The sequence below is a fragment of the Hevea brasiliensis genome, chromosome 13 (assembly GCF_030052815.1).
Source record: "Hevea brasiliensis isolate MT/VB/25A 57/8 chromosome 13, ASM3005281v1, whole genome shotgun sequence".
NCBI lineage: Eukaryota > Viridiplantae > Streptophyta > Magnoliopsida > Malpighiales > Euphorbiaceae > Hevea > Hevea brasiliensis.
Genome location: NC_079505.1, coordinates 81870436 through 81897668, shown reverse-complemented (window position 1 = coordinate 81897668; position 27233 = coordinate 81870436). Strand labels below are relative to the sequence as shown.

Here is a 27233-nt window from a genome sequence, read left to right as displayed (position 1 = left end):
TTTTTTTATTTATTTAGGTTTTTATTGAACAATATTAGCTATCCTAGTTAAAGGTCTAGTGAATCCATATATTACATAAATCACATGAAAGCTAATTCTTACCGGAATGATAAGGTTAGGTTCAAATGACAAGCTCCTTAAAACTCTGTCTCCTTTCATTGTGGCTGCTTTAATCATAATGATTTTTTTTTTAATTTATTTAGGTTTTTATTTAGTAATATTAGCTATCCTAGTTAAAGGTTTTACCAGCTATTAGTGATTAACTAATACAATGATTTAAAGTAGAAATATTCATTAAAAATAATTATTAAATTAATTAAATATAAAAATAATGATATTTTCTCTTAACCTTTAAAAATGATGAGAAATAACTTTTTCATGAGATACTTTACCCAGCAAATTGAATAACAACAACCAAAGGATGCCATACATTTCAAAAGCAATCTTCACTCTTATCAACATATCTACAAGTTGAAAAAAAAAATTGCCCAAATCAAATACCTATCAACCATCCTCACTTCCAGGAATCTTCCTTTGTCTTTATTCCAAGTATTCCTTAATCTTCTTCCCTCTCAAAGCCCAACATTATCAAGAGAACAAGTACAAAACCCCTCCAAATTCCAAAATTATCCATTGTCATATGAATATAAATGTAGCACAGTGATGTCCATAAACAATAATGATGAAAATCTTAAGAGGACAAATTTGGCAATATGGAAGATAGTGTTTTTCGCGTTGAAAATAAAAGGAGTATCGGCCATGGAAAGAAAAGAGCTTGTAATAGTGGAAATCGGAAAGATCTCAATGGCGTCTGATACGTCGACTTTTCTACGTCAAATCAAGAAACAATAACAACATTTTACCTTGGCAAACTACTTTCCAGGAACGTTCTCGGACTTAAAACTTTGTCACTCAGCATTCAAACACAGAATAAGTTGCAGTGTTGTATCGTACAATGATTGATTATGTTCGTACCCTTGAAGTTTACTCATCCAACCAAAGCCGCGAAAATGATGCTGTTGCAACTTGTGGTCGAGGTTATGCATTGGACAAAGAAGAAAAGTTTATCTAGAATTGATTTATTAAGCATTTTTATTTTACATGTGAATTTATATATTGTAATTTTGTTTCATCATGTACATAATATTCTCTAACCCTTTATTTGAATCTCAAGAAAAATAAAGAAAAATTGAAGAGAACAAACGAAGGTGTTAAAAATTAGAGAGCCCAAAACATCTAAAGAAAAATCTTTTTTAACAGATTTTATAAAAGAAAATATACTCATAAATTTAATATCACGTCTAATTAGTCCTTCATGTCGCATGCGTAGTTAGAAAAAGATAAAAATCTAAGTTGAGACCGCAAGATAATTTTGCTTCACGTCACGTGTGTGGTTAGAAAAGGAGGAGCATCGGCCACTTGTGGTCCACCCACGTGGAATTGAAGGTCATGGATGGTTTGTAATTGTAGCCACTCGTGTGTTGTCCATCAACTGGGGCCTAAACTTTTGACCAAACTCATCTCCTATTCAATACTACCAAATTAAGTTTTAATAAAAAAAAATATATTTTTTGTTTTCCAATAATTTTAAATAAAATTATAAAATAAAAAAAATAAAAACTTGAATATGAATATATCAAATGAGTCATATGCATTTAGCTATTAAATCAAATTAAATTTGATAATTATACTTAATAATTCTTAATTAAAAATGTTTAATTCATAATTATTTAAAATTAACAAAGCATAAAATAAAATAATGAGTGACAATACTAAAATTTATGCACTATTACCCTTTTATGTATGAATTTAATTTTTAGTGAGGCACAACTAAAACTAGAAATTGAATAGACATGATCTTTCAAGTCATCTTGACTTGGGTTACGCAGCTACATATAGTTGAGTAAGAAATTAGGAAGCCTGAATCATGTAGGTTTTGATCATTCATCCACCATCACATCAACTTATCAACAATTCAATTTTTCTTCATATTGATTTGCTCGTACTAACGTTTAATCGCTTCCTTCTTATTCATTTCAGGTAATAAATCATTATATTAATAATTATGGTGATAAATGTAGAAATTATCATAATAGATGTAATAACGATAATAATAATTCATGAGGGTTAAAATTGTTGTGCTTAGAATAATAATTATAATAATTAGAAAAAAAAATCATTAATACTCTTTGGTGGTACAAATTAATATCTTTTGACTCTCCAACTGTGCCACTAGTGCCCCATCAATCTCATTGCAAAGTCTACCATACACCTAAAGAATAGCAGGAAAAATAATAACCCAATTCCATTGAAACGCTTACAAATGATATTACTGCATTATCGTCAAGAATTTATGTACTCTACTTATTTCTTCCTTCTATTTAATCTAACTGAACTGGCGTTAGATCACATTCCTGACAGAAATGACTTTCATTGCACACTCCACGGGATTCTTTTTTCCTTTTCCTTTTTAAGATGAATTTTGCTGTTTGTCATGAAATAATGCCTGTTTATATCAGTGTCATATGAACAGCCATAGTCCACAGTAGCCAGCAATGCTGCATGATCTTCTTCTGCAGCTGATCGCGTCAACCCCACATTCCTCGTCACTGAAACACCTGTGGTCACTACGAGCATCAGGCACATGGCAAGCACTCTCAACCCCTTGGTCATCATCTCCTGAACTTGAACTCATCGCTGGACAGACTTGCTGAGACATTGCACTTGCTTGTTTTACTTGCTTTTCATTCTGCACAAGTAAATATTTTAATTTAAAAATGGGTCTCCATCTTTAATTCAGGAGCAAATGGGTTGCACAGTACTACATAATTGCAATTCTGAAAGAAAATTCAAATCAAATAGTACAGTTTGAATTAATAATTTATGAAATGTAGAAGTTCTTGATGGAATCAGGAACTGTAATTCGGATTGAGGAGGATAAATTCCCTCAACAATGAAACATTGTACATGGCGAAAGGAATAAGGAAGACCTTGATGTAAGTCCAGTTCGAAGGGATGTACGTCTCTGGAAGCCTATCATGCCAAGCACTTAGCACGGGTAAAGGATGGCCCTCAGTTGTGAATATATAATTTCGATTGACCAAAAATGAATCATCAAAAAGAAGATACAAGTACTTGCACCTACAAAAGAGTGGAAGGCTATACATAAGATATAAATTCAGATCTCAAAGATAGTGTACTTGAAAAGAAGGTTGAATTTTTGCATAAAAGGAAGAAAACTCTTACGTTTCAGCAAGAAAGAAACTATGCTGATGATCTTCCCTTTGCATAGTTGTCACGTCTCTAATGCTGGCAAAACCTCCTTCCACTTTGGCGTATAAATTAAGGGAATTAACAATTGATTCACCCACGTGTATATACCATGGATCTAGAACATGCAAAAACAATGTTCACAAGTTCAGAATAGGTAAAGTCAAGATTTTTATTTCAGTTCAGCTTCATAGCAGTGACCATGATCTAATTGGTAAAATGGTAGTGCTTTACTTAAGATGCCTAGATGCATGCCTGTAATGGTAGTGCTTTACTTAAACATGCCAAGATGCATGCCTGCAGAAGCTCAGAGGTGCATGCCTTTCTTAATCTCCATTCATGCTCAATCGAAGGCAATCAAATTGAGGGTTTTATAAATTAGCAAATAAACATAATTTTATTTCAGCAAATTTATCTATTTTGTTAAGGCATAAACTAATACTGAAGTTACTCACTTAAAAAATAATTAATGTACATCACCCTGAAAAGAGGTGATGGGAAAAAGAATTCCACTCTCCCACCAAATCCTCCTCTTCTTTGGGTTGGCAAATTGTGCATCTAGGATATGGCTAAAACTACCAAACTAAACAATTTTTAAGGGAAAAACCTTTAAACTAAAAAACTGACCAAGATGATAACCAGACCTTTTGTTGCTTGATATAAGTAGAATGTGGACTCTGCCAATTCAGGGCGCAATGGATAATACTTCTCTGTAGGATGTACTGTTAGATGATCCAGCAAATACCTGAAAAAGGTTTTCATATGTTAATTTCTCCATTAAATAAGACCAAACTGAAAGTATATCTGCAAGCTGCAGTGGTATGATGAAAATGCTATCGGTGATAACAGTCTCAAGACTCAATATCATAAAACTATGAGTGCACGTTACCTTTCAGGTAGCACCCCAAACTTCTTCCACAAATAAAAAAATTCCCGATGCGATGAATTGGCAGCTGCAATATCCCCAACAAGAACCTAATTCCAACACCAAATATTAAGATCATACTCTCTTTGGAAAGAAACAAATTATCATTTACCACCATGAAAACAACTTCAGTTACTTGCCTGTAGACCAGGCCAAAAGGCTTGAAGGCTTGTCAGTTGCCAATAAGTTGCTTTTCCAGTCCTCATGTCAGCTTCATGGTACCTAAGTTAGAGTAATATTCTTTAAATAACTCATCCACTTCCAATGTCCTTCAAAATATTCTATCATTGTTTTTTCCGGCCAATGACATGAAACTCAGAATAGGTGAGAAGTAAAGCCAAATCCCAACTTCCCTTACCCCCCACCCCCCAACAATCTCCCCCCTTTCCCCTTCTATCTGTCTGTCCGTTGTCTCTCTCTCAAAAAAAAAAAAAAAAAAGGATAGAGAAAATGGACAAAAAAATGAAAACAAAACAGAGAGAGAGAATCAAGATGTACAAAGACCCCATTTATGGTTAAGGTTGGGAGGCCAAAAAAGTGCTTTTTTGGAAAAACACCATTTTATATGCTAGTGAAAAAAGTTATTTAGTTGTATTGGAATTCTTATGACTAAAACACGTCAAATTTAACTTTAAACCAAATAAAATTTTAAGGTGCTTTTTTTAACAGCAACTCCAATAATAATGCCAAATAGATCCAAAAGTATTTGAGAGAACCCAAACCCTAATCCAGTGTTACAAATATTCTCAAATCAGTACCATGGGCCATGTCTGAAATATTTCTGCACAGCAAGATAAGCAGAATGAAACATTCTCCAGAAATCCTCCTTTCCGAAAAGAATGTGAGCCTTGTAAAGATACTCATAGAATGAATCAACCCCTGAAACAAAACCACAGAATCAAGAATCATAAACCCCAAGATTGCATCACAAAGACAAAGTTGAAAACCCACACAACACAATTTGAAGCAACCATGCATTTCACATATAACAAATAATTTATTCCTATTTAAAATAAATAATTAAATATTTTATATATGAGAAACTTAACAAACTCCATGATACAGAACATAGCACCTAAATGATATAAAAACCCAGAAACACATACCAGCTCCAATTCCAGATGAATGCTCAATCCATTCACCAGTTGCAACATCCAACGTTGTTCCTAACAAGTTTAATGAACTGCGCATACTCCATAACTTCCGAAGAGCACGTAAAGCTGCAGACTCATATCTAGGATCACCAGTTAATTGCGATAATGCTCCCATTTCAAGGATCAGAGAACCTGAATTCAGATGCAAAGTTAACCAATTTCAGGAAAGCACATTTTGTGATGGCATCATCTTGAACTGTAATGGTAAGATTCTCACCACACCCTGAGGTGCTTGTTTCAGTTGTCTCATTCTCCATGACTCCATACTGTCCACAGAATTTTGCAGTGCTGCAGAGTCATATATCCCTCTAACAAACAAAACAAGCACAATAGATTCATGCTTCCTAAAACTAGAAAGGTAAATGTTGATTGACATTAACATTCAAACTATTCCCGATTATGCCTTAAGATCAATATGTATAAGGAATTCAGTAATTCTTTGTGTACAGGCAACATTTGGACTAGTCGAATTCTTTCCACCTTCTTGGAATCTTAGTTGTTTAACTAAAATAACCAGTCCAAATATTCTGCTACTGACCCCTGGCAAAGTTACCCATTTGCAAAAATATGATATTTTAGTCTTGAAGAATATAAGTTGTGAAACCTACTAACCAATATATAGCATTAATATCACTTTACCATACACATATATTTTATTTTTTGAGGGCATGATGACTTGAATTCTGTAAAGGTACAACTTCTTTTCTTCTTGTTACAGATATAGTGACTTCTAGTTGTAAATTTACAGAAAGATGTGTAAGTTTGCATAATCTTTTCTTTGTGAAAAAAATAAATCTAGAACTAATTGTAAATTTAAAATTTATTTGAGTATTGGGATAATCACTAAAATTAATCATGTTTCTGTCAGTACCTTTAAGTTAATCCACGCATATGGCAATCCACTGGGTGTATCAAATGCAGGTAGGAAGCGTTGCCCTAAATCTTCAGCCAGCCAAAGCAACTGATTCTTGTAAGATCCTTGAAGCAATCTATTTGTAGAGTCAGTTGCAAGAAGATGAGCAGAAATAAGTCCTCCAAGAACTCTTATATTGCACTACACAATAACATGAGCGTAAAAAGGGCACTGTTAGTGATGTCAGAAGACAATTTATTCACGATAAACATCACTTGGCTGAAAATTGAAAAAAGTAGAGCTACCGAATCAAACACAAATAAATACAACTTTGAATGAATGCAATCAACAGAATCCAAGTTTTCCAGGAAGATTAATGATTAGTACCTCAAATAGGTTTACCCTTGCATCAACATCAAATTTTAGATTTTCAGAAAGCCAAAGAACTGCCCTTCCAAATTCTGTGTAATTGCCTAAAATAACAAGGCTGTGAAAGAAGACATGGGGAAAAACTTTTATCAGAATAATTATTCAAAACCCTTGAATACTTTTAAGAATGAAACAGAACTGAAAAATCAAAAGAAACTGATACACAAAGATATATATTATAGATTTATATTTTCAGCTTGGTCGAGAAGTTCTCACTCAAAGTAATTTACCTAGACAATGATTCAATGAGCGTAAGTGCAGATCCATTATAGTCTTGTGGCAAGTGTTCAAGCTGTAAACAAGATCGCAGATTGTCAATTTCCCTTTATAAACATATATTACATATGCCTATATAACATACAACAAAATACCTTCAGATTTCCAAGTTCACTAAGTGAGTCAGTGAAAGACTTGGTGAGAGGCTTTAGCTCATCATGCTGCAATTTAATAGAATACATTCAAGACCACAAAATTCTAAAAAAGAAATGCTAATCTACAAGAGAAGACAAAGAGACAGAGTCAATGAAGAACGTGAACTGACCGGAAATGCATGTGTTATGTAGTTTTCATACGCATGGTAGAACCTGCAGTGAGTAACAAAGGAATCAGCCAAGAAACACTTTGGCTATCCTAAAGAAAGCTCTTTACTTTATCTTTTTCCTTCAATTTTCCATTGGTATTAACAAAAAAATATGGAGCCCAGATTGATTACAAATTAGTTTAAAAGTTCCAATAGCAGTGTAATTGCATCAATGCAATCCTTTGGCCACTAATCAATTAAGAGAACACTTCAACAAATTCAACCAAGTAAAATAGTTGCACCTAGCTCAATTTCGCAAAATAATAATAAAAAGTACTTTTCTTTCTTTCTTTCCTGCACTATCTGAGATATCAAACAAACTCCGGCTTCGTAAATAAAAATCATTACTAGAAAGTAAAATAAATAAATCCACAAAAGCTAGCTATTCAATCCAAAATTTTCGCTCAAAATTGAAACAAACAACAAATTGAGCCACCCATTACTCCAAACACCACAAAATCGAAAAATTCTGCCCAAAATTGAATAGATTATAAACAGGGTAAAGGCGCTTACATTTTTCTGACTTTCTCCCGCATTTTTCTCTTCTTAGCAGCCCAGCAAGAATCAAGTTGGGCCACTGATGAGTCAAAGAAGATGGAAAAGATCACAAGCAGCAACAAAATCCATGTCGCAGATTTCCGAGCAAGCATGGTTTCTTTTTACAGTTTGAATGATTCGAGAGAAAAAAAAATAGAGCCCAGCTGAGGATTCGAAGAGAGCAGTAGAAAGAAAAGAAGGTTCCGCTGGTAACTTGGCTCGTTGGGGACTCGTGGAACTGACCAATCACAGTTCAGAGAAGAAAGTACTAACCAATCAAATTTTGCTGAAATGGCACCGACGATATGACCTGTTTGGTTTCGATTTCCCTTCGTACAAATTATTGGACTCAAATTTATAATCTCATTAAGATAAGATAAAATAATAATATAGTATTAATATGAGAGCAAAGAATAAGATAAAATATACTACACATGGAAAAGCATATCAAATAATAAAAATTATGATAAATACATTGAAAATAATAATAAATAAGAATAAAATTTTAAAAAATAATTAATATTTTCTTAATTTCTTAAAATAATAAATAAATTAAATTAATTTTTTTTAAATTATCTATTATAATGAGATAAAGGGAGTAATTAATTTGTATAAAAATTAATTTATGTATAAACATGAATAATTTTATTAACTTTGATATAATTAAATGCCATTAAATTTACACAAGAAAACTCTTTATATTATAATTATAAATATATTTTTATAAAAATAAAAACACATATTTTTTTCTTTTTAATCAAATTAATTTTAAAATAACACATAAATTAATTTATTATTCGACTAAATCCTTTTTAATGGTTCTTGTTGCGTCTTAATTTTATTAAATTATCCTTCACATGGCTGTGTTGATTAATGGCACATAGTCACGAAGCATTAAGAATAGAAGAGAGATTTCTTTGGCTCCAATTACAAAACAAAATCCATGCAAAAATAGCATCAATTAACCTTAAACTTCTCTCATCCACATCACTCTTCCTAATCTCTTTATCATTTTCAATTTCCTCTTCCGCCGATCGGAGATCTTGACAAAGGAAGGAACAATACCTTCCTCCCTACACCACACCTTCCCCTCTACTTTTTCTTTCTTATTGAATTCCCATATTCATGGGCATGGCTTTCCCTTTTCCTTTTCTTCTCCTCCTCCTCCTCTTTCCCTCCTTTACTCTCTCCGAGTCCGAGCTTTCTGTCGACTACTACAAGACCTCCTGTCCTAATTTCCAAAATATCATTCGCGACACCGTCACCAACAAGCAAATCAGCAGCCCCACCACTGCTGCCGCCACTTTACGTCTCTTCTTCCATGATTGCATGGTTGACGGCTGTGACGCATCCGTTCTCATTTCATCTAACGCTTTCAATAAGGCTGAGCGAGATGGTGATATCAACCATGCCCTTCCTGGGGACGCCTTCGACGTGGTAGTCAGAGCCAAGACAGCCCTCGAACTCTCATGCCCTAAAATCGTTTCCTGCGCTGACATCCTCGCTCAGGTCACCCGCGACCTCGTCATCATGGTTGGAGGACCATTCTATACTGTTCATCTAGGGCGGAAGGACGGGCTAATCTCTAAGGCCTCTCATGCAGAAGAAAGTCTCCCTAGAACCAACATGACCATGGATCAGATGCTGGATTTGTTTAAGTTGAGAGGATTCACCGCCAGGGAATTTGTTGCATTGATGGGTGGTCACACCATCGGATTCTCGCACTGCAAGGAGTTCGCTGACAGGCTTTACCATTTCAGCAAGACCACCCCAACAGACCCTGATTTCAACCCAAAGTATGCCGCTGCATTGAAGACTTTCTGCGCTAATTACACCAAAGATTCAACCATGTCCGCCTTCAACGATGTGCTTACACCTGGCAAGTTCGATAACATGTATTACCAGAACTTACCTAGAGGGCTAGGGCTGTTAATAACCGATAGTTTGCTATTTAAGGACCCCAGGACTAAGCCCTTTGTAGAGATTTACGCACAGGACCAATCGGCATTCTTCTCGGACTTTTCTCATGCAATGGAGAAGCTTAGCCTTCTTGATATCAAGACTGGGAGTCAGGGGGAGGTCAGGAACAGGTGCGATCAGTTCAATTCGATTAAGGCTTAGACTTATATATATATATTCCCCTTTTTTGATGTGAAGCATGAGAAATGAAAATGGGATTTCTATTAATTTCTATCCTTTTTCTCTTGTAGTTTGATTGATCTTTGAGTTCTTGTTGCAGCCCCAAGGATTATGATTATGGGAAATTAGGAATTTGTGTGCCGTTTTGTCATTTTCAATTTAAGAAGGAATTTTATGTTATTTATATTAATTAAAATTAGCAAATTTACATTAATTATTTAGAATTTTGTAGGAAATGGTTCCATGACATATTTCATATATAATATTAATAAAAAAAAAAAAAAACTCACATGGCTTGTAAGGATAAATTAGGATCCACGATGCGTCTCCTTTTCGCCCAATAACAAATTGGTTATTACTAATATTTACTAATGTACATGTGAATATGATGTGTTCAATTTGACTATAAATGGCAAACATAAATATGTGAATGTGATGTGTTCAATTTGACTGTAAATGGCAAATATAAATGGCTCATGATTTAGGGAAATTAGACCTACAAGAGTGAGAATATATTAGTATTATTATTGAAATTATTACTGAAAAAATTATTTTTTTAAATATTTCAATTAGAAAGTATTAAAAATTAATTTAAAATTAAATTTGATAAATTTTAATCATAAAAATATTAAAATAATAAAATAAATTTTTTTTAAATTATTTTTTTCAATAACATTTAAAATAGTTTTTTTTTTCAAAAAACAGTTTTGACCCTCCAAACACGATATCAAGCAAGCATGTAGAACCTATCAATGAAACAAGTAAATGAGCGACAATATTTGCAATAGTCTGCTTAAAAAAATGTGTAAAGTTTCTCGACAAATCTTTACATTCATCCAATAGGGCTCCGAAATATGAAGCATCCCTCACCTTTGCTCTCAAGGCTTAAACAAGCAGCAGTGAGTCAAGCTCAAAAACCAACAGACGGTCCCCTACCCAATGTAAAGCTGCCCTTAGTGTCATTGCCTCTGCCACCTACGGATCCTCGAACCATCATACCTGTGCTGACATGCATGTACCACAGCTCCCTCTTCATTACGCACAACCCAACCGGCTCCCATTAGACAATAAGGAAGCATCCGCATTGCACTTGACAAAACCAGTTGGAGGCCTCTCATAGCCCCCATCTGCTTTCTGCCAACCGAACACTAAGTAGTATAGCATCCTCACGAGAGACCAGGCAGATAACCAATTATGCAAGAATGATGAAGCAACATTCAACACTTGGGGAACTGACACCTGATAACTATTCCATAATACATCATTTCTGTGTTTCCAAATTGACCACAGAACCATGCAAGCAAGGACCCGGGGCAAATTAGACTCAACATTGGCAGACTCATTTAGAATTGACGGAATCTATCCTAGCCAACAATCCCTAACCAGTACCACCGGACATTCAACAAAAGCATGGTCCAACGACTAACGTCTCCCAGTGAGAAGTAAATTAAAGTGAGGATAAGTAAACTGATAAAATGGGGATGGCAAAAAGCTTGCTCGATCTCCCAAAAAAAAAAAATCAAGGACTTCATACTAACACTCTCGACAAATGAATATATGCTTTCCAGAATCCAGAGTTCCAGACCACTGGGAAGCAACATAACAGGAGTTAGAAGTATCCTATCCTACTAATAAAAAGCATATAAAAAGAAAATTCTTCCTCAAAACTTCCCACAGGAGTCGAATAAATCTCGATTCTGTCTCTTCTGAAAATAAATATGATCAGATGCAGTACCAAATTTGACAACGGGAAAAAAAAGTCTCATTTACATTCTTCTGACTCAATTATACTCATTTCTAGAGAAAATACTGATCAGGTATCAGTGTTTTTGGGAGCCCTAATGGCAGTCCTTGGAAATATATGAAGGAGAAGGCCAGACAACAATGATCTGTTAGAGGTGTCCTGTTTGCAGATTTGAAGGACATGCAATAGATTGGACACATAGGATGTATGATAGCAAAGGCTTTGACTCTGATGTGAGAGGTTGAAGCTAATAAAAGACTCCCCATTAAGCATGAAGTCCGGCACATAAGAAGAGGAAGCATCAAACCATGGAAGAGAATTACGGTAAACAGGATTGTTTTGAGCTTGGGAAGGATCAAGGTAAAAGTTACAGGAATTGCTCTTTTCTTGAAGCTGCATTCTTCTCCTTTTTAGCCTCTCCTTCTTGCGGGCATTCTGGTGGCCCCCAAATGCTTGTGGGTTCCTAAATTCCTTCGGGCAAAACTGACATTCATACTTCTTATGCTCCAGTTCATGCCTTGAAATTTTCTCTTTTGCAGTTTTGTCCATTTCATATGAAGCTTTATCCAAGGACTTTCCAATTCCGTTTTCTTCACCAAATGACTCTACACTGCGATCCCCATCTTCAAAACCCTTGAGCCTTTTCTCACCCACGGTGTCAGAAATCACCTCAAAACCAAATAATCTCGTTAGTTTCACCTCCATGTGAATTCTCAGACACAATAGCGTAAACGGCCTAATGGCCTTAAAAGCAAAAGGAGGCCGAAAAGCAAGAAAGTGGATTTACAAGAAATATCTCCCTAAGTTCCCCCAAAATGAATTCTCAGAATATCTCATATTCCTATAAATTTCAGTCTATTTTTATTTATAGCATTCTGAATTGGGTCGAATGATGTATATTAGAGCAGAACAGGACAACTTTCAAACCTGAACAAACTTGAAGTAGCCAAAGGAGTCCTCAAAAGGATTATTATTATTTTTTTCGAAGAAAAGATGAACGAGCCATCATGCTTCTCAGATAAAGATATTTGGCATATACCACAGCTGACACTGATCAACCTTACCCATTAAAGAGATGCAAGATCTTTTTTTAACAATCCAGAATAGGTGCACCAAAATAATAGTAACAAAGAAACAGTCTATAAGGAGTTTAGCACCTTGACATACAGCTGTGGTACCACTTGAGCATTTTGAAGAACATAAACATTAATTCAAAGGATAACAATGATTAAAAAAATAAAAAATTAACTCAAAAAGTCAAAAAGTTGTGGAGGTATTGTTAGCTATGCAGCACTAACTTCCAAACTAATTTCCACTAGACACAGACCAGCAGACAATAATTTTTTCTCCTTAATTTCACATTATCTTAACAGCTGGTACTTCATTAAGCCCTTCTACAACAATTCTTACAGAGTCTCATGCTAGTGGAACTGCACACTAGAGTATTTTTCTTAAAAAAGATCTGGGCATATCTCCACACAACACAAAAACCATATTTTATTACCCATATGCATATAATTACAGCTATTTCAAGTCTTCAACTACCATTATTTTATGTATTAACAAAAGTTATTGTGCTTGATAGTTGCACAACACACTTTAAAGCCTTTGGGAAACGATGAAAGTTGAATCTATGGGATTATGTTGTTATCCCATAACTACTTCTACCAATAAATGCTTTTAATTACTGATTGCTCCCCCTATTTTTTTTTTCCTCTCTTAAAAATTCACCCCAGATTGCTTTCTTTCTTTCGGGAAAAAAAATATAAACATAAATATTGAACCGCACGAATCAAATGTACATATAAGTATATAACCTATGAAAATAAACGGCAGGATTCTGCATTGTTCCTATAAATCACCTCCACCTCCACCTAAAATTGTACGTTTAAGTAGTCCTCAATCTGATCTCTTTTTTGCAAGCAAACCCCCAATTTGGTCCGCTGATCCAAATCTTACGGATGACCAGTTAACAGAAACTTTTGAGCCAAAAACTGAACTAAGACCAGGGCCACTTAAGGCTGATAAATAGAATATCATTAATTTATTTCCCCAGTTGTCTTAACGCTAAAGTTTATGCTATAGTTTAGTAGCGGACAGGAGTTATCACGGGATTCCTTTCTTTGCTGGTTGCCTCCTTTCTTGGTGCATTTACGGCAAAGCTTACCATGTGTGAATAGAAGACAATTCAGATCAAATTTAAGCTCATTGGGAATCCGTTGGTTGAGATGAAGGTATGCCTTATTCCTGTCTGCCACTCCAGGTACCCAGCCAATGGCCTTTGCAATTTCAAACACCTATGGCATATGTTTTATTCCATGTGAATAGGTATGAACTTATCTGAAATTTATCATGGCATGAAAACTTTGCACATATATGAACAACGTAATACTCACATGTGTGTCCACAGGGAAATCGTCTAGTTGAAGTTGGAACAGCAAAACACAAGACACCTGTAAATTATTTTTCAAAATCATTAATTTCCTATGCAAATTGGACAGCAATACACAATCTAAAGATTATCTTTCAATAATTAACATAAAAGCATGTGATGTGTCCCGAGTTTGAGATCAAGTTATGAGTCCGGACTTGTGGATTGAATAATGGATTGAGAGCTTTCGCTTTTTCACTTTGTTATTTTTTCAACCTATAATGAAATAAGTTAGGCTAGTTAGAGAGAACACTAGATCTCTGAGTTGTAAGGACTCAAGCGTATTGATAAAAAATAATTTTCATTATTCTATTCATAGGTCCACTTCTTAAATAGTACAAGGAATGTCTTATTCTTCCTAATTAGAAAAAGAAAAAGGAATTGCTAACTATATTCCTACTTAGATTACAATTATTTTACATTCCTATTTAGACTAGGAATACATAATATTGTTTTATTTAGACTAAGTTATTGCATAAGAAAAATTTCTGACTACTGTAGCAATCTAACCGACTTCCCAATTTGTGGCAGTTTGCGCAGCCCTTTCCTAAGCTTGCTTGACCTTCTTATGTCTCTCATAAACTTTCAATTTGTGGCTCTCATCAGCATGAGTGCCAAACTATCATAATATTCTTTTTATATAAATCCACAAATTCTGAACATAAATAGAATTTAGCATAATATTTTTCATCTGGACACAATCTACCAATATAGTAATTACAGATGTATATACATAAATAGACTGATAGAAATGTAGGTGTGCATTATTAGCTTATAAGTGACTTCTCACCAACCATCTAAACATACATGTACAAGTGTATGAAATTAAAAACAGATTGTGTGTGTGTTTCAGACAGAAAACCAAGAAGAAATTGATTCCCAAGGTACAGATGAAATATTTCTGAAAACTGATAAAGTTCTATTAGGAAAACCCACAACCCAATGAAAATTGAAAAGCATGCTTTAAAAAGAAGGCAATATAAATTGTTTAAGTTTACATTCCATGAGAAAATATGGTTTTGGAAAGGAGATTCTGTGGAGTGACATTAGCCAAATTGAGCATTGCAAGTTTGTAAACAACTTGCAGCTTTGCAATTATCTACAACAGAAATTTTTTCTTTTATGCGCTTTGGGCACTCATAAAGAAAGCAAGACAACCTTCATATAAAAAAGAAATGAAGTGCTATAGTTCATCAAGTATTCATCTCAGAGTGTTGAAACATCTCCTATTATTAGTAAATGGTAAGCAACCAGGGAGATACTTAGCTGGATAAAATAAATTCTAAGACAACAATATCTCAAAGCAACTCCAAAGTATCTCTCTATATATTTGTTATACAAAACAAAAATTATTCTAGGACAATAATGAATTTTCAGAAATATCTTATTTTATTTGTCATGAGATTTACAGAAAGCCATGCAGAAACCATACATACTCATTTCTCCATGTACACTGTGGTCCTCACTGTCCAAATCTAAGATTGGAAGCAGAACCAAAGAAAATAAGAAGTGGTATTGGATCACTTTATAAGAAAATTAACAAGGGTAACCATTCAGTAAGCACTAATAGTCCAGCCATTTTGGAGCAGTGTTTGCTGTAATATGACAGTTCGCATTTGTGCAAAATTATATGATCAGTTTAAATCATTCCAACTGCACAAAAGTAAGTGTGACTTGATACAGAGGTTAATTTTTTTTCTTGCAGATAATTTTCATAGGACATGCATAATGCATATGCCTTGCTGACCCAATGAAACCATCACAAAAAGACAGTAACAGAAGTGAACTTGCTAAATAAAGAAAAGTAAGTTCGGCTAAAGAGAACAACTTCATACACCCTATCAAAATAGCACAATATTAAGCAACACTATCTTTTCTAATCATCAAAAGATCAGCAATTTTATCTACCAGCTAGCATGAGCTAATCCTGGATAAAGAAGTTACCGTTTTGGGCCCAATTCCCTTGAAATGAGACAGCTCAGCTTTAATTTCTTCAACTGACAAATCTCGAAGGTACTCCAAGCATAGTTTGCCATTTTTCTCAAGCAAGGAACTCAATATGTTCTTAATGCAAGAAGCTTTTGTTGGAGCTAAACCTCCACATCTTATGGCATTCTCTATGCATTTCGATTCAGCAGCAAGTACCTTAAAACAATGAAAAGGACAAACCATCATCCCTACGAGTTCACAAAAAAAAAGTTCAATATCACCGAAAAATAACCAAAATATCCATAGATTTAAACGCCCATCAAGAGACCCTCGCATGCCATTAAGAACACCACCCATGAAAGTGAAGGTCCAAAAACAATAAGAGGCATGTAAATTGTTCACCTTTTTATTTTCTTGTTAGGCCAGAAGGCCCAGAACATAATCAAATATAACTTATGATTCAGGCGAAAATGAAAACCATCAAAATTCGAGTTCTATGGCATTGTACTCCGCAATCACAGTTCAAATCCAGGAACAACAACTTATTGAAAACCAACAACACTTCCAAAACCCAAAAAAAAAAAAAAAAGAAAACTTACATCTTCCCATGTAGGAAAAGCAGATTTCAGATTAGCAAAAGCCCTTTGAGAATTAACCTCGGTAGTATTCTGGGAAAGCAGGGTTTTTACCAAACCATCCAAAACGCTTTCCTCCCCAGGCTCTGATTTCACGCCATTGTGGGCATCACTGTCGATTCCAGAGGAGGATAAATTCCGTCTCTGCTCTCGATACTTGGCGAACTCTTGAGGAAAGCCGTGACAAGCCAAAAGAGAGTCTCGGATAGCTAGGCATTCTTCGGGAGTGGGTCGAAGGTGAGTTGGGTATGGCTCTTGTTTTGTGGAAATGCTGATTTTGGCTGATTTTGTTTCAGATTCGCCTGATTTAAGTTGGAACTGTTGCGTTCTTTTGCGGCTTTTCTGCATTTTGTATCTTCTTCAGCTGGTCCCTCGGTGAACACTATATTTTATAGGATAATTGTAAAATATTATTTTAAATTAATATTTAAAAAATATTAATATAAATAAAATATATAAAAATTTTTAGGAGAAGATATTTTTAAACAATACTAGTCATTTGTCGCTATACCCAGAAAAACTCACGAAGGCAAACTGCTATTTCCCTCCATTTTCCCTCATCAAAGAGCTTTCCCTGCAAAGATACTTATTTTGACACGGAATGTTAGATTGGAAATTGTTGCCTTGGCCACCCATGAGTGTTTACATCTGTGAAAACCCATATATATTTATTATTTATTATTATTTTATTTTAATTAATTAATAATAATTTAATATATTTATAAAAAATATATATATATTTTATTAGATGGTCTGCTTATTTATTTTCAGATATATATATATATTATTTTTGAAATTAAATATATATCTGCAATCTGAACAACCCAGTTCAATAATAACTCTAATTCCATTCTACACCTAATAGAATTCTTGAAATATATATATACCCTAATCATCTCTTCTGCTAAACTTTACTCTCAAAACCTGTTTGTCACCTCCTTTTTCTATCAAATACTCTCAACAGAGAATCTCTAAAATTTTTACTTCTCTATGCATCACGTTCGATTCTGTTTTTAAGGTAAAAATTCTTATTCTTTATTCAATAATGGGTGAATTTAATTTTATTTTCTTTCATTGATTTGTTACAACTACCCTAGAAATTTATTTCTTTGATCATTAGTATTGAATTGGATTGATCATAATTGCTGTTGGATAATAATTGATTATTATTATTATTATTATTATATATATATATATAGCCTCTCATCACGTCCCGTTCACCTTGTCCCGTTCACGATTATATATATATATATATATATATATATATATATATATATATATATAAAACTGTACATCCACATGCACCTCATCCCGTCTTCCACCACAAATCCACTGTACATCCACATGCACCTCATCCCGTCCTCCACCACAAATCCAATCCGCAAAATATATATATATATATATATATATATATTAAAATTATTTTATTTTATTATTATTTAATATTTTTCTTTTATATTTTGAATATGTAGGAGATTCAAATATTCATTCTGTCAGTTGAAATTATCTCTCTTTTATCTAGCTATTATTTTGGAGGTTCCAGGTGAGTGGTAATTATAGTACATGGCACCGTTTTTGTCCCTTTTAAAATTTCTTAGCATTAAGTTTGTTATTAAATGAAATTTTAAATCAATATTTTAACAATGATTTTATATGTGATTTTCTATAGTTTTATTTTATTATTAAATTTTATTTCGATTTTGATTAAATAATTGATTTTGCCAACTATCTCTGCATTAGACCCATTAGGATTCCGGGAACAGGCCTTTAATGTATTTATATTGATTGATATTTGACTATAAAATTTATCGATGTGTTACTGAATTGATTTGAGATTGATTTAATTTTATTGAATTGATTTGAGATTGATTTGATTTTATTGAATTGATTTGAGATTGATTTGATTTTATTGAATTGATTTGAGATTGATTTGATTTTATTGACTCTCTGAAACTATTGAAATACACTATTGGAATTGCACTATCAGTTATTATTTTCTATCTGAAATTTTTTATTGATTTTGATTGATTTGTACAAATTGGTTTTCTGTTTTGAATTGGTACCTGTTGTCACGACCCAACCTATGGGCGGACCAAGACTAGGACACAGGCCACCCTAAAGCCCCAGAGGCGTAGTAAGCCTAACTGTTCATTAACCCAACTCTAAGGCCCATTTGGGCCCGGATCAAGAAAACAAGCGGAAAGAGTCCGGCCATAAAATGGACTTTCCAACGGGGAGTTTTCGACTCACCCGACCTGTAAACACAATAAATACTCAATTGGGGAGCTCAGCTCACCCTCCACATACTCATATCCTCATAATAATAAATGGGAGCTCAGCTCCCTCATCCAATCCATCAAACATGCATATCATTATACGTTTACAGGTCCAACATAATAATAATATTACAGACCATAATCAATAAATACTTCTAACACATGCGGAAATTCTAGGAGTAAATAAAATTACACAAATATTGATAAACAACCTGCGAAGTAGAAAAGCAGGTTAACCCAGAATAAAATATCCTCCTGTGGCCTGTAAAAATTTTTGAACAGGAGTGAACGTTCGACTCAGAGAGTAAAATATCAATCTTAACTATAATCTCTATAACTATCTGAAACTAATGCAACCTGTAGAGTGAAATGCAACATACACAACATTTTCACATCATAACATCAAAAAGGTAAATTTGGAGCACTCACGCACCCTGTAACATCAATCATAATATATGGGAGCTGATCCCCTATACAGCTCTCTTAAATCCAACCTGGTGCCAGCGAAGAACTCAGCTCGGACTTCCACTTAATAACCAAATCGAGGGTCCCAGCGAAGAACTCAAGCCGTGACTACCCCTCGAAGGATCGGGTCCCAGCGAAGAACTCAAGCCGTGACTACCCGTCCTATCCATAGTCCACACCACATCACACGCACGCCAACGCACGCACACTGCTCCAAATTACCGTAACAACATTCATGGCACTTTAACAGTTATCAATGCAACATAAATCGTGCCTAGAGTTTAACTACATAATTATATGCATATAAGTGATGCATGGGCATGCTGAACATATAATAATATCGAAATTACAATTAAAATTAATATTTTACTCACAGACTTGACGGCAATCACTGTGGCGGCTGGGCAGAGGAAGAAGGCTGTCCCGGCTCACCTGACAATCATATTACATTTATTTAATACAATCTGACTCAATACAAACAAAGAAAAAGACCAATTACGTTCTAAGTCGTGCCGAAAATCCGGCAGAGTCTCCCCTATACCTAGGACTTACCCAACCTGCAAAAGGGCTAAAAACGCACTTCTATATTCACAATCCATATATCAACAGTTCAATCATATCACACAGCCCCTCCTGGGCCCATCAAATCAGTCATCCATCACAATACGCAAAATTTCAATTTAGTCCTTATTATTGACCATTTTTGCAAAAACTGCCCAAATAAGCTCTAAAAATTATAAAACTTTGCCCCGCGGTCCTTAGTAATATTACTAAGCTATTGCAAAAAGAATCGTAATTTTCTAAGCTACCACGAATATTTTATGGATTTTTAATCCTATTTAAGCACTAGAAAATTACGTAAAAACTAGGTTCGGGTTTACCTTTGCCGATTCCGACTTCGGAGACGCGCTCGGGACGTCTGACAATGGGGGGCTAGCCAAAACCTCGGCCCAATTCGGAGACTTTCCGTAGCTGTCCTGCATGCCGGGAAATTCACGCATCCGGACAACTGTCGAATTTCCGCGAATTGAGGATACCTACACGAAGCCCAATAATAATATATAAAAAATCAGGGGTGTTACATTCTTCCCCCCTTACAGAAAATTCGTCCTCGAATTTTACACAAGGCATAATAAAGCACATGATTATACATTGAACAGATAAGGGTACTTGCTACGCATGTCCCGTTCTAACTCCCAGGTGCACTCTTCCACTGACTGACTCCTCCACAAAACCTTCACCATAGGGATCTGTTTTGATCTTAGTTGTCTCACTTGGTAGTCCACTATGGCTACAGGTTGCTCCTCAAATGTCAAGTTCTCTTTTAGCTCTATTACATCTGGTTATAGTACATGAGAAGGATCTGGAATGTATTTTCTTAGCATGGAGATGTGAAACACGGGATGAACGTGAGAGAGGTTGGGTGGTAGCTCCAACCGGTAGGCAACTGCTCCAACTCTATCAGTAACCTCAAAAGGTCCAATATACCGAGGTGCCAACTTGCCATTCTTTCCAAATCTCATGACTCCCTTCATTGGAGAAACCTTCAGGAATACATAGTCGCCCACTGCAAACTCCACATCCCTCCGTCTGGGGTCTGCATAACTCTTACGCCTCTTGAAAGTCATTTTGATCGTTCCACGATTAAAGGAACTATCTCTCAAGTGTCTTGCACTAGGTTTACATCATGCACCTTCGCTTCCCCATTTCTGTCCAACACAGAGAGACCTACACTTTCTTCCATATAGTGCCTCATAGGGTGCCATTCCTATCTTTGGAGTGATAAGCTGTTGTTGTAGGCAAACTCCACCAAAGCTAGTGATCATCCCATTGACCTCCAAAATCCAAAACACTCATGCGAAGCATGTCTTCGATGTTTGGATTGTCCTTCAATTTGTCCGTCTATCCGAGGGTGGAAAGCCGTACTAAAGTTCAAGCTGTGTGCCAAGTGCCTCCTGCAACTTTCTCCAAAACGAGAAGTGAATCGGGGCCCTCTGTCGGATATTATGGGCGGAACTCCATGCAATCGACTATTTCTCGAATGTAGAGCGGGCATCTTGTGCCACGAGTATGTAGTCTTCTGAGGTAAGAAGTGAGCTGATTTGGTTAGGCGGTCTACAATTACCCATATCGAATCATATCCTCGCGTGGTACGAGGCAACCCAGTCACAAAATCCATAGTGATCATTTCCCACTTCCATTTTGAGATAGGGAGCTCTTGCAGCTTCCCTGACGGTCTCTAGTGTTCAAACTTCACCTTCTGACAAGTCAAGCACTTGGACACAAAGTCTGCTATGTCTCTCTTCATGCCATTCCACCAATAGCTATCTTTCACATCATGGTACATCTTGGTGGAACCTGGGTAGACACTGTACAGTGTGTAGTGTGCCTCTCGCATGATTTCATTCCTGAGGTTGTCCACATCGGGCACACATATCCTAGAACCTTGCACTAGGGCGCCATCATTGGCAAATCCAACTCACCACCTTCACCTTCTTTGTACTCTTTCTATAATCTTCATCAATTGTTGGTCTCTGTGCTGGGAAACTCTAACTCTGTCCCTCAAGTCTGGCCTCACTGAAAAGTGAGCCAACAATACCCCCTCATCTGAAAGATCTAGGATTAAACCTTGATCCATCAACTCATGTACTTACTGAATCAACGGTCTCTTCTCTGCTGAAATGTGCGCCAAACTGCCAGAAGATTTTCTGCTTAAAGCATCTGCTACTACATTGGCCTTCCCAGGGTGGTACTGGATGGGACAATCATAGTCTTCCAGAAGCTCCATCCATCTCCTCTGTCTCAAGTTTAAATCCCTCTGTTGGAAGATGTACTTCAAACTCTTATGGTCGGTGTATATCTCGCACACTTCACCATACAGGTAGTGTCTCCAGTTTTTAGTGCGAAGACTACGTAGCCATTTCCAAATCATGGGTGGGATAGTTCTGCTCATGCCTCTTCAGCTGCCTTGAAGCATAAGCCACTACTTTTCCATTCCGCATCAAAACACACCCTAGGCCAACTCTGGAGGCGTCACAGTACACGGTGTATCCTTCACCGCTCATAGGTAGTGTTAACACAGGGGCAGTGGTTAGACACTCCTTATCCTCATCATTATAACTGACTCTATCGAGCTCTCTTCCTGTCCTTTGCATCTTATCCACTTCCCTTTTCCTATTTTTGGTATTGTTGGTATCATTTCAACCTGCTGTACTTATTCCTTAATTTTAGTCCTATCTCATCCTTACACCTTTTCCTTCAAAGATGTCTATCCCATCATCAACTTTAACTTTCTTTTTATTTCTTAGTCTTATCTTGAATACTAGTTTCATTACTTCAAGAATTCTAACCCTATGATTTACTCCTACCAGCACATTCTTCACCTTATGTAACACTTATAATTACCCATAGAAAAATTTTTTTTTTCTTGTATCCCCTTTTTTCCAACTTAACTATCAGAACATTATCATTCCCTATCAGCCTTAGTAGGAAATTGCTTATCCTGGATGAATATGAGCCCCATAAACTATAAGTTCCATCTGAACTAACACGGCTGTAGGAAATATGTGTCATGCCTTAATTCCAAACAAGATACTTCACGTGTTCATTCTCCTTACTATAATCATATATACTGCCCATAGCTTTCTAAACTTCAACCTCAAATTACCCATCAGCAACAATTTCATCTATTGAATCTCAACCATAAACAGTACTTCCTCCAGCTCATAGTTTAAAACAGTTGCAAGCCTTAGTAGCTAACTCAATTTAACTCCTATCATTACTCTGTTCGTCCTTTCATACTTAATACTAGGTATGCACTTACTGTCATTCTCATATCAGGAAATTATGTATGAATTTATGCCTACTAAACTCTCAATAACTAGGTCTCCTTGACTCAGTTTCTGTTCCTTATATAACCTTCTAGAACCAAAAGCACAAGCTAAACTTGAAAAGAAAGAAAATATCCTCTTATATTCAACTACACCTGATTGTCATATTATAACGTTTCATCTAAGTTTCTTAGTCTTTCTCTCCAAATTTCATCATCTCCTAGCACAATTATGCTCTACCTATAAGGTATCATCTGCATGAACCCTTTACCGTACCATTTTCCTTCTTGACATAATATTTTATAATTTATTAACTTTACTTATACTCGACCTATGATTCATATCTATCATCGTTTTTATTGTGCCCTTAACTTTTGTTGATTCCTGAAAGATTTCTTTCACTAATAAATTCTTCCAACACTAATTCCACCCTTATCTATGGTCATTAATTTGATCCTTGAACTTTCTAGTGATTTATAACCACCCAAACTTGTCATTTTTTTTTTTGTTCTACCCCTCTTTGTTGTCCTCGTTATTGCTTCACTACAAAGTGATTCTGTTGATCACACTAACAATGTTTGCCTGACATTCATAACGAACCTCTAACTACCTTTTCACTATCTCAAAAGTCTAAACTAAGCATATGTATCATTATCTATCATTCTTTTCCTCTCATCATACCTATTTGATCCCTTAAACTGACTTTTATTCAACTTACTGCTTACTAACTTCTCTTTCTCTACCTATTTAGGTAGTCCGCAATACCATCGCACACCTTCTAACATTTACTCATTATTATTGTATTCCATACCTCCATCACTTCTCTCACTAATGTGGTCCCATTTTGGGTTTTCCATCCTTGTCATTCTCCTTGCCAAGAATAACACTTAGCCTATCCTATATCTTAACTTTGTTCCTTTTATTATGCGCTCTTTAGGTTGTCCTTTCATTTATTTCCTTTGTCTTACCCAAAATAGAACTTGACTATTCTATCCCTGGTTCCATTCTTCTTCCTAACATAATAGCTGTACTTGCTAACTATATCTTTCAGAGTCTCTATCGCGTTATCATATGTCTGTGCTACTCAGATTTGGTCCTTTGACCACTCTAGCTAGTACTTCCACTAGCATTTAGATTATATTGCATATGCAATCAATTGCCCAAACTTTCATTCTGCACTTTCTTTATCCATTGGCCTTCTGTGATTTATCTTCGCTAATTTATTACTCTTAACACTATTATAATTAGATTATACTATTGTTTTGAATAATTTGAAATTAGAAAGGAACTCAGCAAATTACAGTTATACTTTTATTGTATGATCTCTATTCTTATCCTTTAGCTTACATAATACCCTTACTACCTCGAGAACTGATTCTGCAGTAATTTTATTTATTATTATTTTTATTATTATTTTCCATGTTTACTCAATTCCAAAACTTAAGATTTCGGGCACCCAAACCCGTCATCCAATTCAAAGGATTTACATCCATCGTGATCTGATTATATATGATTCCTATAATGGAACTTGTATCCTCTCCAGGATACCCGAGCCAACTACTCTCTACCACACTCTACAGTCCCATCTGGGACACTATTCCATAAGTCATCATTATCAGTAATAACCTTCGATCCATTCTGAAAAGATAGGACTATATCCTAACTTGCTGCAACAAAGGTACTACATCTACCACCTTGCCAGAACCATGTCAAGTTAATGACTCTTTTATCATATCATAGCTCTATAAATCATCAATTCATAGTTTCGACCTTCTCTAGGTAGTAGAGTTGTACTTTATTCCATACTGATACACACAAGGTATACTATTCTCACTCTATAAGTGTCACCTTTACTTTGCAACTAGTCCGAAACCTCTGGTCTGATGGCAACTCTTGATGTAACTCTAGCTCATCTTTGGGTAATCAGTCATGACTCTTGTTATCACCCTACTGTGACCTTTCAATATTCTAACTCTAGACTCTTAACCAGGACTTCCAAACTCCTCTGCAATTATAGAACTGCGTTACGGCATAAGCTGTACCAAAGCGAAGCCATCTCAAACACCCTCATTATTGAGCACCACGGGGATTCTCGAATCTCTACACAAGAATCTCATTTCGGTACTGTAATCTGCAGCTTACAGAGCAGACATCGAGATCTGTGTATAGTTACTACTATACGTCCTGACAGACTAGGTCTCCTAATTTCTTATCTCTCCGAATCTTCTATTATCACAAACTTATTACATTTGGGTCATCTACGATGACCCGGTAGTGGTATCCTCATCCTTATCTAGGTCAACTGTACTTTTAAGACTCACTTTTATGTACTCGTGTCTTACGAAATGGGCACACCATTTAAACCCATCTTGACAAAATATAACATTTCTTGGAGTACGTATCCTCATGATAGATCTCACATGTCTACTAACTCTATTTCACATTTCGTGTACTCCACGAAAATCAAGACACTAAGCGAGGTAATCTTATATTTCCCGAGGTATAACGTAGAATCTAGAAACAAAGAATTACAGAAAAGGCAAGCAGAATCCTATACTCGCATGTGACTCCTAGTAGACTCTTCCCAACACTTAGATAATTTTTCCCTATGAATCGGAGCCTAAGCTCGATACCACATTTGTCACGACCCAACCTATGGGCGGACCGGCACTAGGACACAGGCCACCTAAAGCCCCGAGGCCCGTAGTAAGCCTAGCTGTTCATTAACCCAACTCTAAGGCCCATTTGGGCCCGGTATCAGAAAACAAGCGGACAGAGTCCGCCATAAAATGGACTTTCCAACGGGAGTTTTCGACTCACCCGACTGTAAACACAATAAATACTCAATTGGGAGCTCGGCTCACCCTCCACATACTCATATCCTCATAATAATAAATGGGAGCTCGGCTCCTCATCCAATCCATCAAACATGCATATCATTATACGTTCTGTGTCCAACATGATAATAAGATTACAGACCATAATCAATAAAAACTTCTAACACATGCGGAAATTCTAGGAGTAAATAAAATTACACAAATATTGATAAACAAACTGAGAAGTAGAAAAGCAGGTTAACCCAGAATAAAATATCCTCCTGTGGCCTGTAAAAATTTTTGAGCAGAGTGAACGTTCGACTCGAGAGTAAAATATCAATCTTAACTATAATCTCTATAACTATCTGAAACTAATGCAACCTGTAGAGTGAAATGCAACATACACAACATTTTCACATCATAACATCAAAAATGTAAATTTGGAGCACTCACGCACCCTGTAACATCAATCATAATATATGGAGCTAATCCCTATCTGACTCTCTTAAATCCAACTGGTGCCGTGAAGAACTCATTTCGGACTTCCACTTAATAACCAAATCGAGGGTCAGCGAAGAACTCAAGCGTGACTACCCCTCGAAGGATCGGGTCCCGAAGAACTCAAGCGTGACTACCCGTCCTATCCATAGTCCACACCACATCACACGCATGCCAACGCACGCTGCTGCTCAAATTACCGTAACAACATTCATGGCACTTTATGATTATCAATGCAACATAAATCGTGCCTAGAGTTTAACTACATAATTATATGCATATAAGTGATGCATGGGCATGCTGAACATATAATAATATCGAAATTACAATTAAAATTAATATTTTACTCACAGACTTGACGGCAATCACTGTGGCGGCTGGGCAGAGGAAGAAGGCTGTCCCGGCTCACCTGACAATCATATTACATTTATTTAATACAATCTGACTCAATACAAACAAAGAAAAAGACCAATTACGTTCTAAGTCGTGCCGAAAATCCGGCAGAGTCTCCCCTATACCTAGGACTTACCCAACCTGCAAAAGGGCTAAAAACGCACTTCTATATTCACAATCCATATATCAACAGTTCAATCATATCACACAGCCCCTCCTGGGCCCATCAAATCAGTCATCCATCACAATACGCAAAATTTCAATTTAGTCCTTATTATTGACCATTTTTGCAAAAACTGCCCAAATAAGCTCTAAAAATTATAAAACTT

At 35.7% G+C, this 27233-nt stretch overlaps 4 protein-coding genes across 4 annotated transcripts; 1 reads left to right on the top strand and 3 right to left on the bottom strand.

Annotated features, from left to right (window-relative positions):
- Nucleotides 1-2280: 2280 nt before the first annotated feature.
- LOC110648917 (alpha-mannosidase I MNS5) lies at nucleotides 2281-7943 on the bottom strand. Its single transcript, XM_021803295.2, has 15 exons — nucleotides 7725-7943; nucleotides 7173-7215; nucleotides 7003-7068; nucleotides 6862-6923; nucleotides 6590-6689; nucleotides 6221-6403; nucleotides 5567-5615; nucleotides 5302-5481; nucleotides 4954-5074; nucleotides 4336-4417; nucleotides 4160-4245; nucleotides 3915-4015; nucleotides 3247-3388; nucleotides 2991-3141; nucleotides 2281-2749 (listed from the first exon to the last, which is right to left on the bottom strand). Exons 1-15 carry the CDS (start codon nucleotides 7859-7861, stop codon nucleotides 2522-2524), a joined length of 1731 nt encoding a protein of 576 aa, XP_021658987.2. The 5' UTR covers nucleotides 7862-7943; the 3' UTR covers nucleotides 2281-2521.
- A 630-nt stretch (nucleotides 7944-8573) lies between these two features.
- LOC110648919 (peroxidase 41-like) lies at nucleotides 8574-10137 on the top strand. Its single transcript, XM_021803296.2, has one exon. It carries the CDS (start codon nucleotides 8874-8876, stop codon nucleotides 9867-9869), a length of 996 nt encoding a protein of 331 aa, XP_021658988.2. The 5' UTR covers nucleotides 8574-8873; the 3' UTR covers nucleotides 9870-10137.
- Nucleotides 10138-10653: 516 nt separating this feature from the next.
- Nucleotides 10654-17045, bottom strand: LOC110648920 (putative DNA glycosylase At3g47830). The gene is made up of 4 exons (XM_021803297.2): nucleotides 16591-17045; nucleotides 16007-16207; nucleotides 14028-14084; nucleotides 10654-13928 (listed from the first exon to the last, which is right to left on the bottom strand). The coding sequence occupies exons 1-4, from the start codon at nucleotides 16972-16974 to the stop codon at nucleotides 13671-13673; spliced, it is 900 nt and encodes a 299-aa protein (XP_021658989.2). The 5' UTR covers nucleotides 16975-17045; the 3' UTR covers nucleotides 10654-13670.
- On the bottom strand, nucleotides 11701-12336 carry LOC110648923 (zinc finger protein 8-like). Its single transcript, XM_021803300.2, has one exon. It carries the CDS (start codon nucleotides 12334-12336, stop codon nucleotides 11701-11703), a length of 636 nt encoding a protein of 211 aa, XP_021658992.2.
- Nucleotides 17046-27233: the final 10188 nt, after the last annotated feature.

What these genes read in the sequence shown, in the direction of transcription:
- LOC110648917 (XM_021803295.2), bottom strand. Translation starts at nt 7,861, where the DNA reads ATGCTTGCTCGGAAATCTGCGACATGGATTTTGTTGCTGCTTGTGATC. An exon ending in CGGGAGAAAGTCAGAAAAAT is followed by an intron (nt 7,216 to 7,724) that starts GTAAGCGCCTTT and finishes TACTCACTGCAG; the next exon opens with GTTCTACCATGCGTATGAAA. An exon ending in TTTGGGGTGCTACCTGAAAG is followed by an intron (nt 4,016 to 4,159) that starts GTAACGTGCACT and finishes AACCTTTTTCAG; the next exon opens with GTATTTGCTGGATCATCTAA.
- LOC110648919 (XM_021803296.2), top strand. Translation starts at nt 8,874, where the DNA reads ATGGGCATGGCTTTCCCTTTTCCTTTTCTTCTCCTCCTCCTCCTCTTT.
- LOC110648923 (XM_021803300.2), bottom strand. Translation starts at nt 12,336, where the DNA reads ATGGAGGTGAAACTAACGAGATTATTTGGTTTTGAGGTGATTTCTGAC.
- LOC110648920 (XM_021803297.2), bottom strand. Translation starts at nt 16,974, where the DNA reads ATGCAGAAAAGCCGCAAAAGAACGCAACAGTTCCAACTTAAATCAGGC. An exon ending in AGGGAATTGGGCCCAAAACG is followed by an intron (nt 14,085 to 16,006) that starts GTAACTTCTTTA and finishes AATAATTTACAG; the next exon opens with GTGTCTTGTGTTTTGCTGTT. An exon ending in ATTTCCCTGTGGACACACAT is followed by an intron (nt 13,929 to 14,027) that starts GTGAGTATTACG and finishes CATATGCCATAG; the next exon opens with GTGTTTGAAATTGCAAAGGC.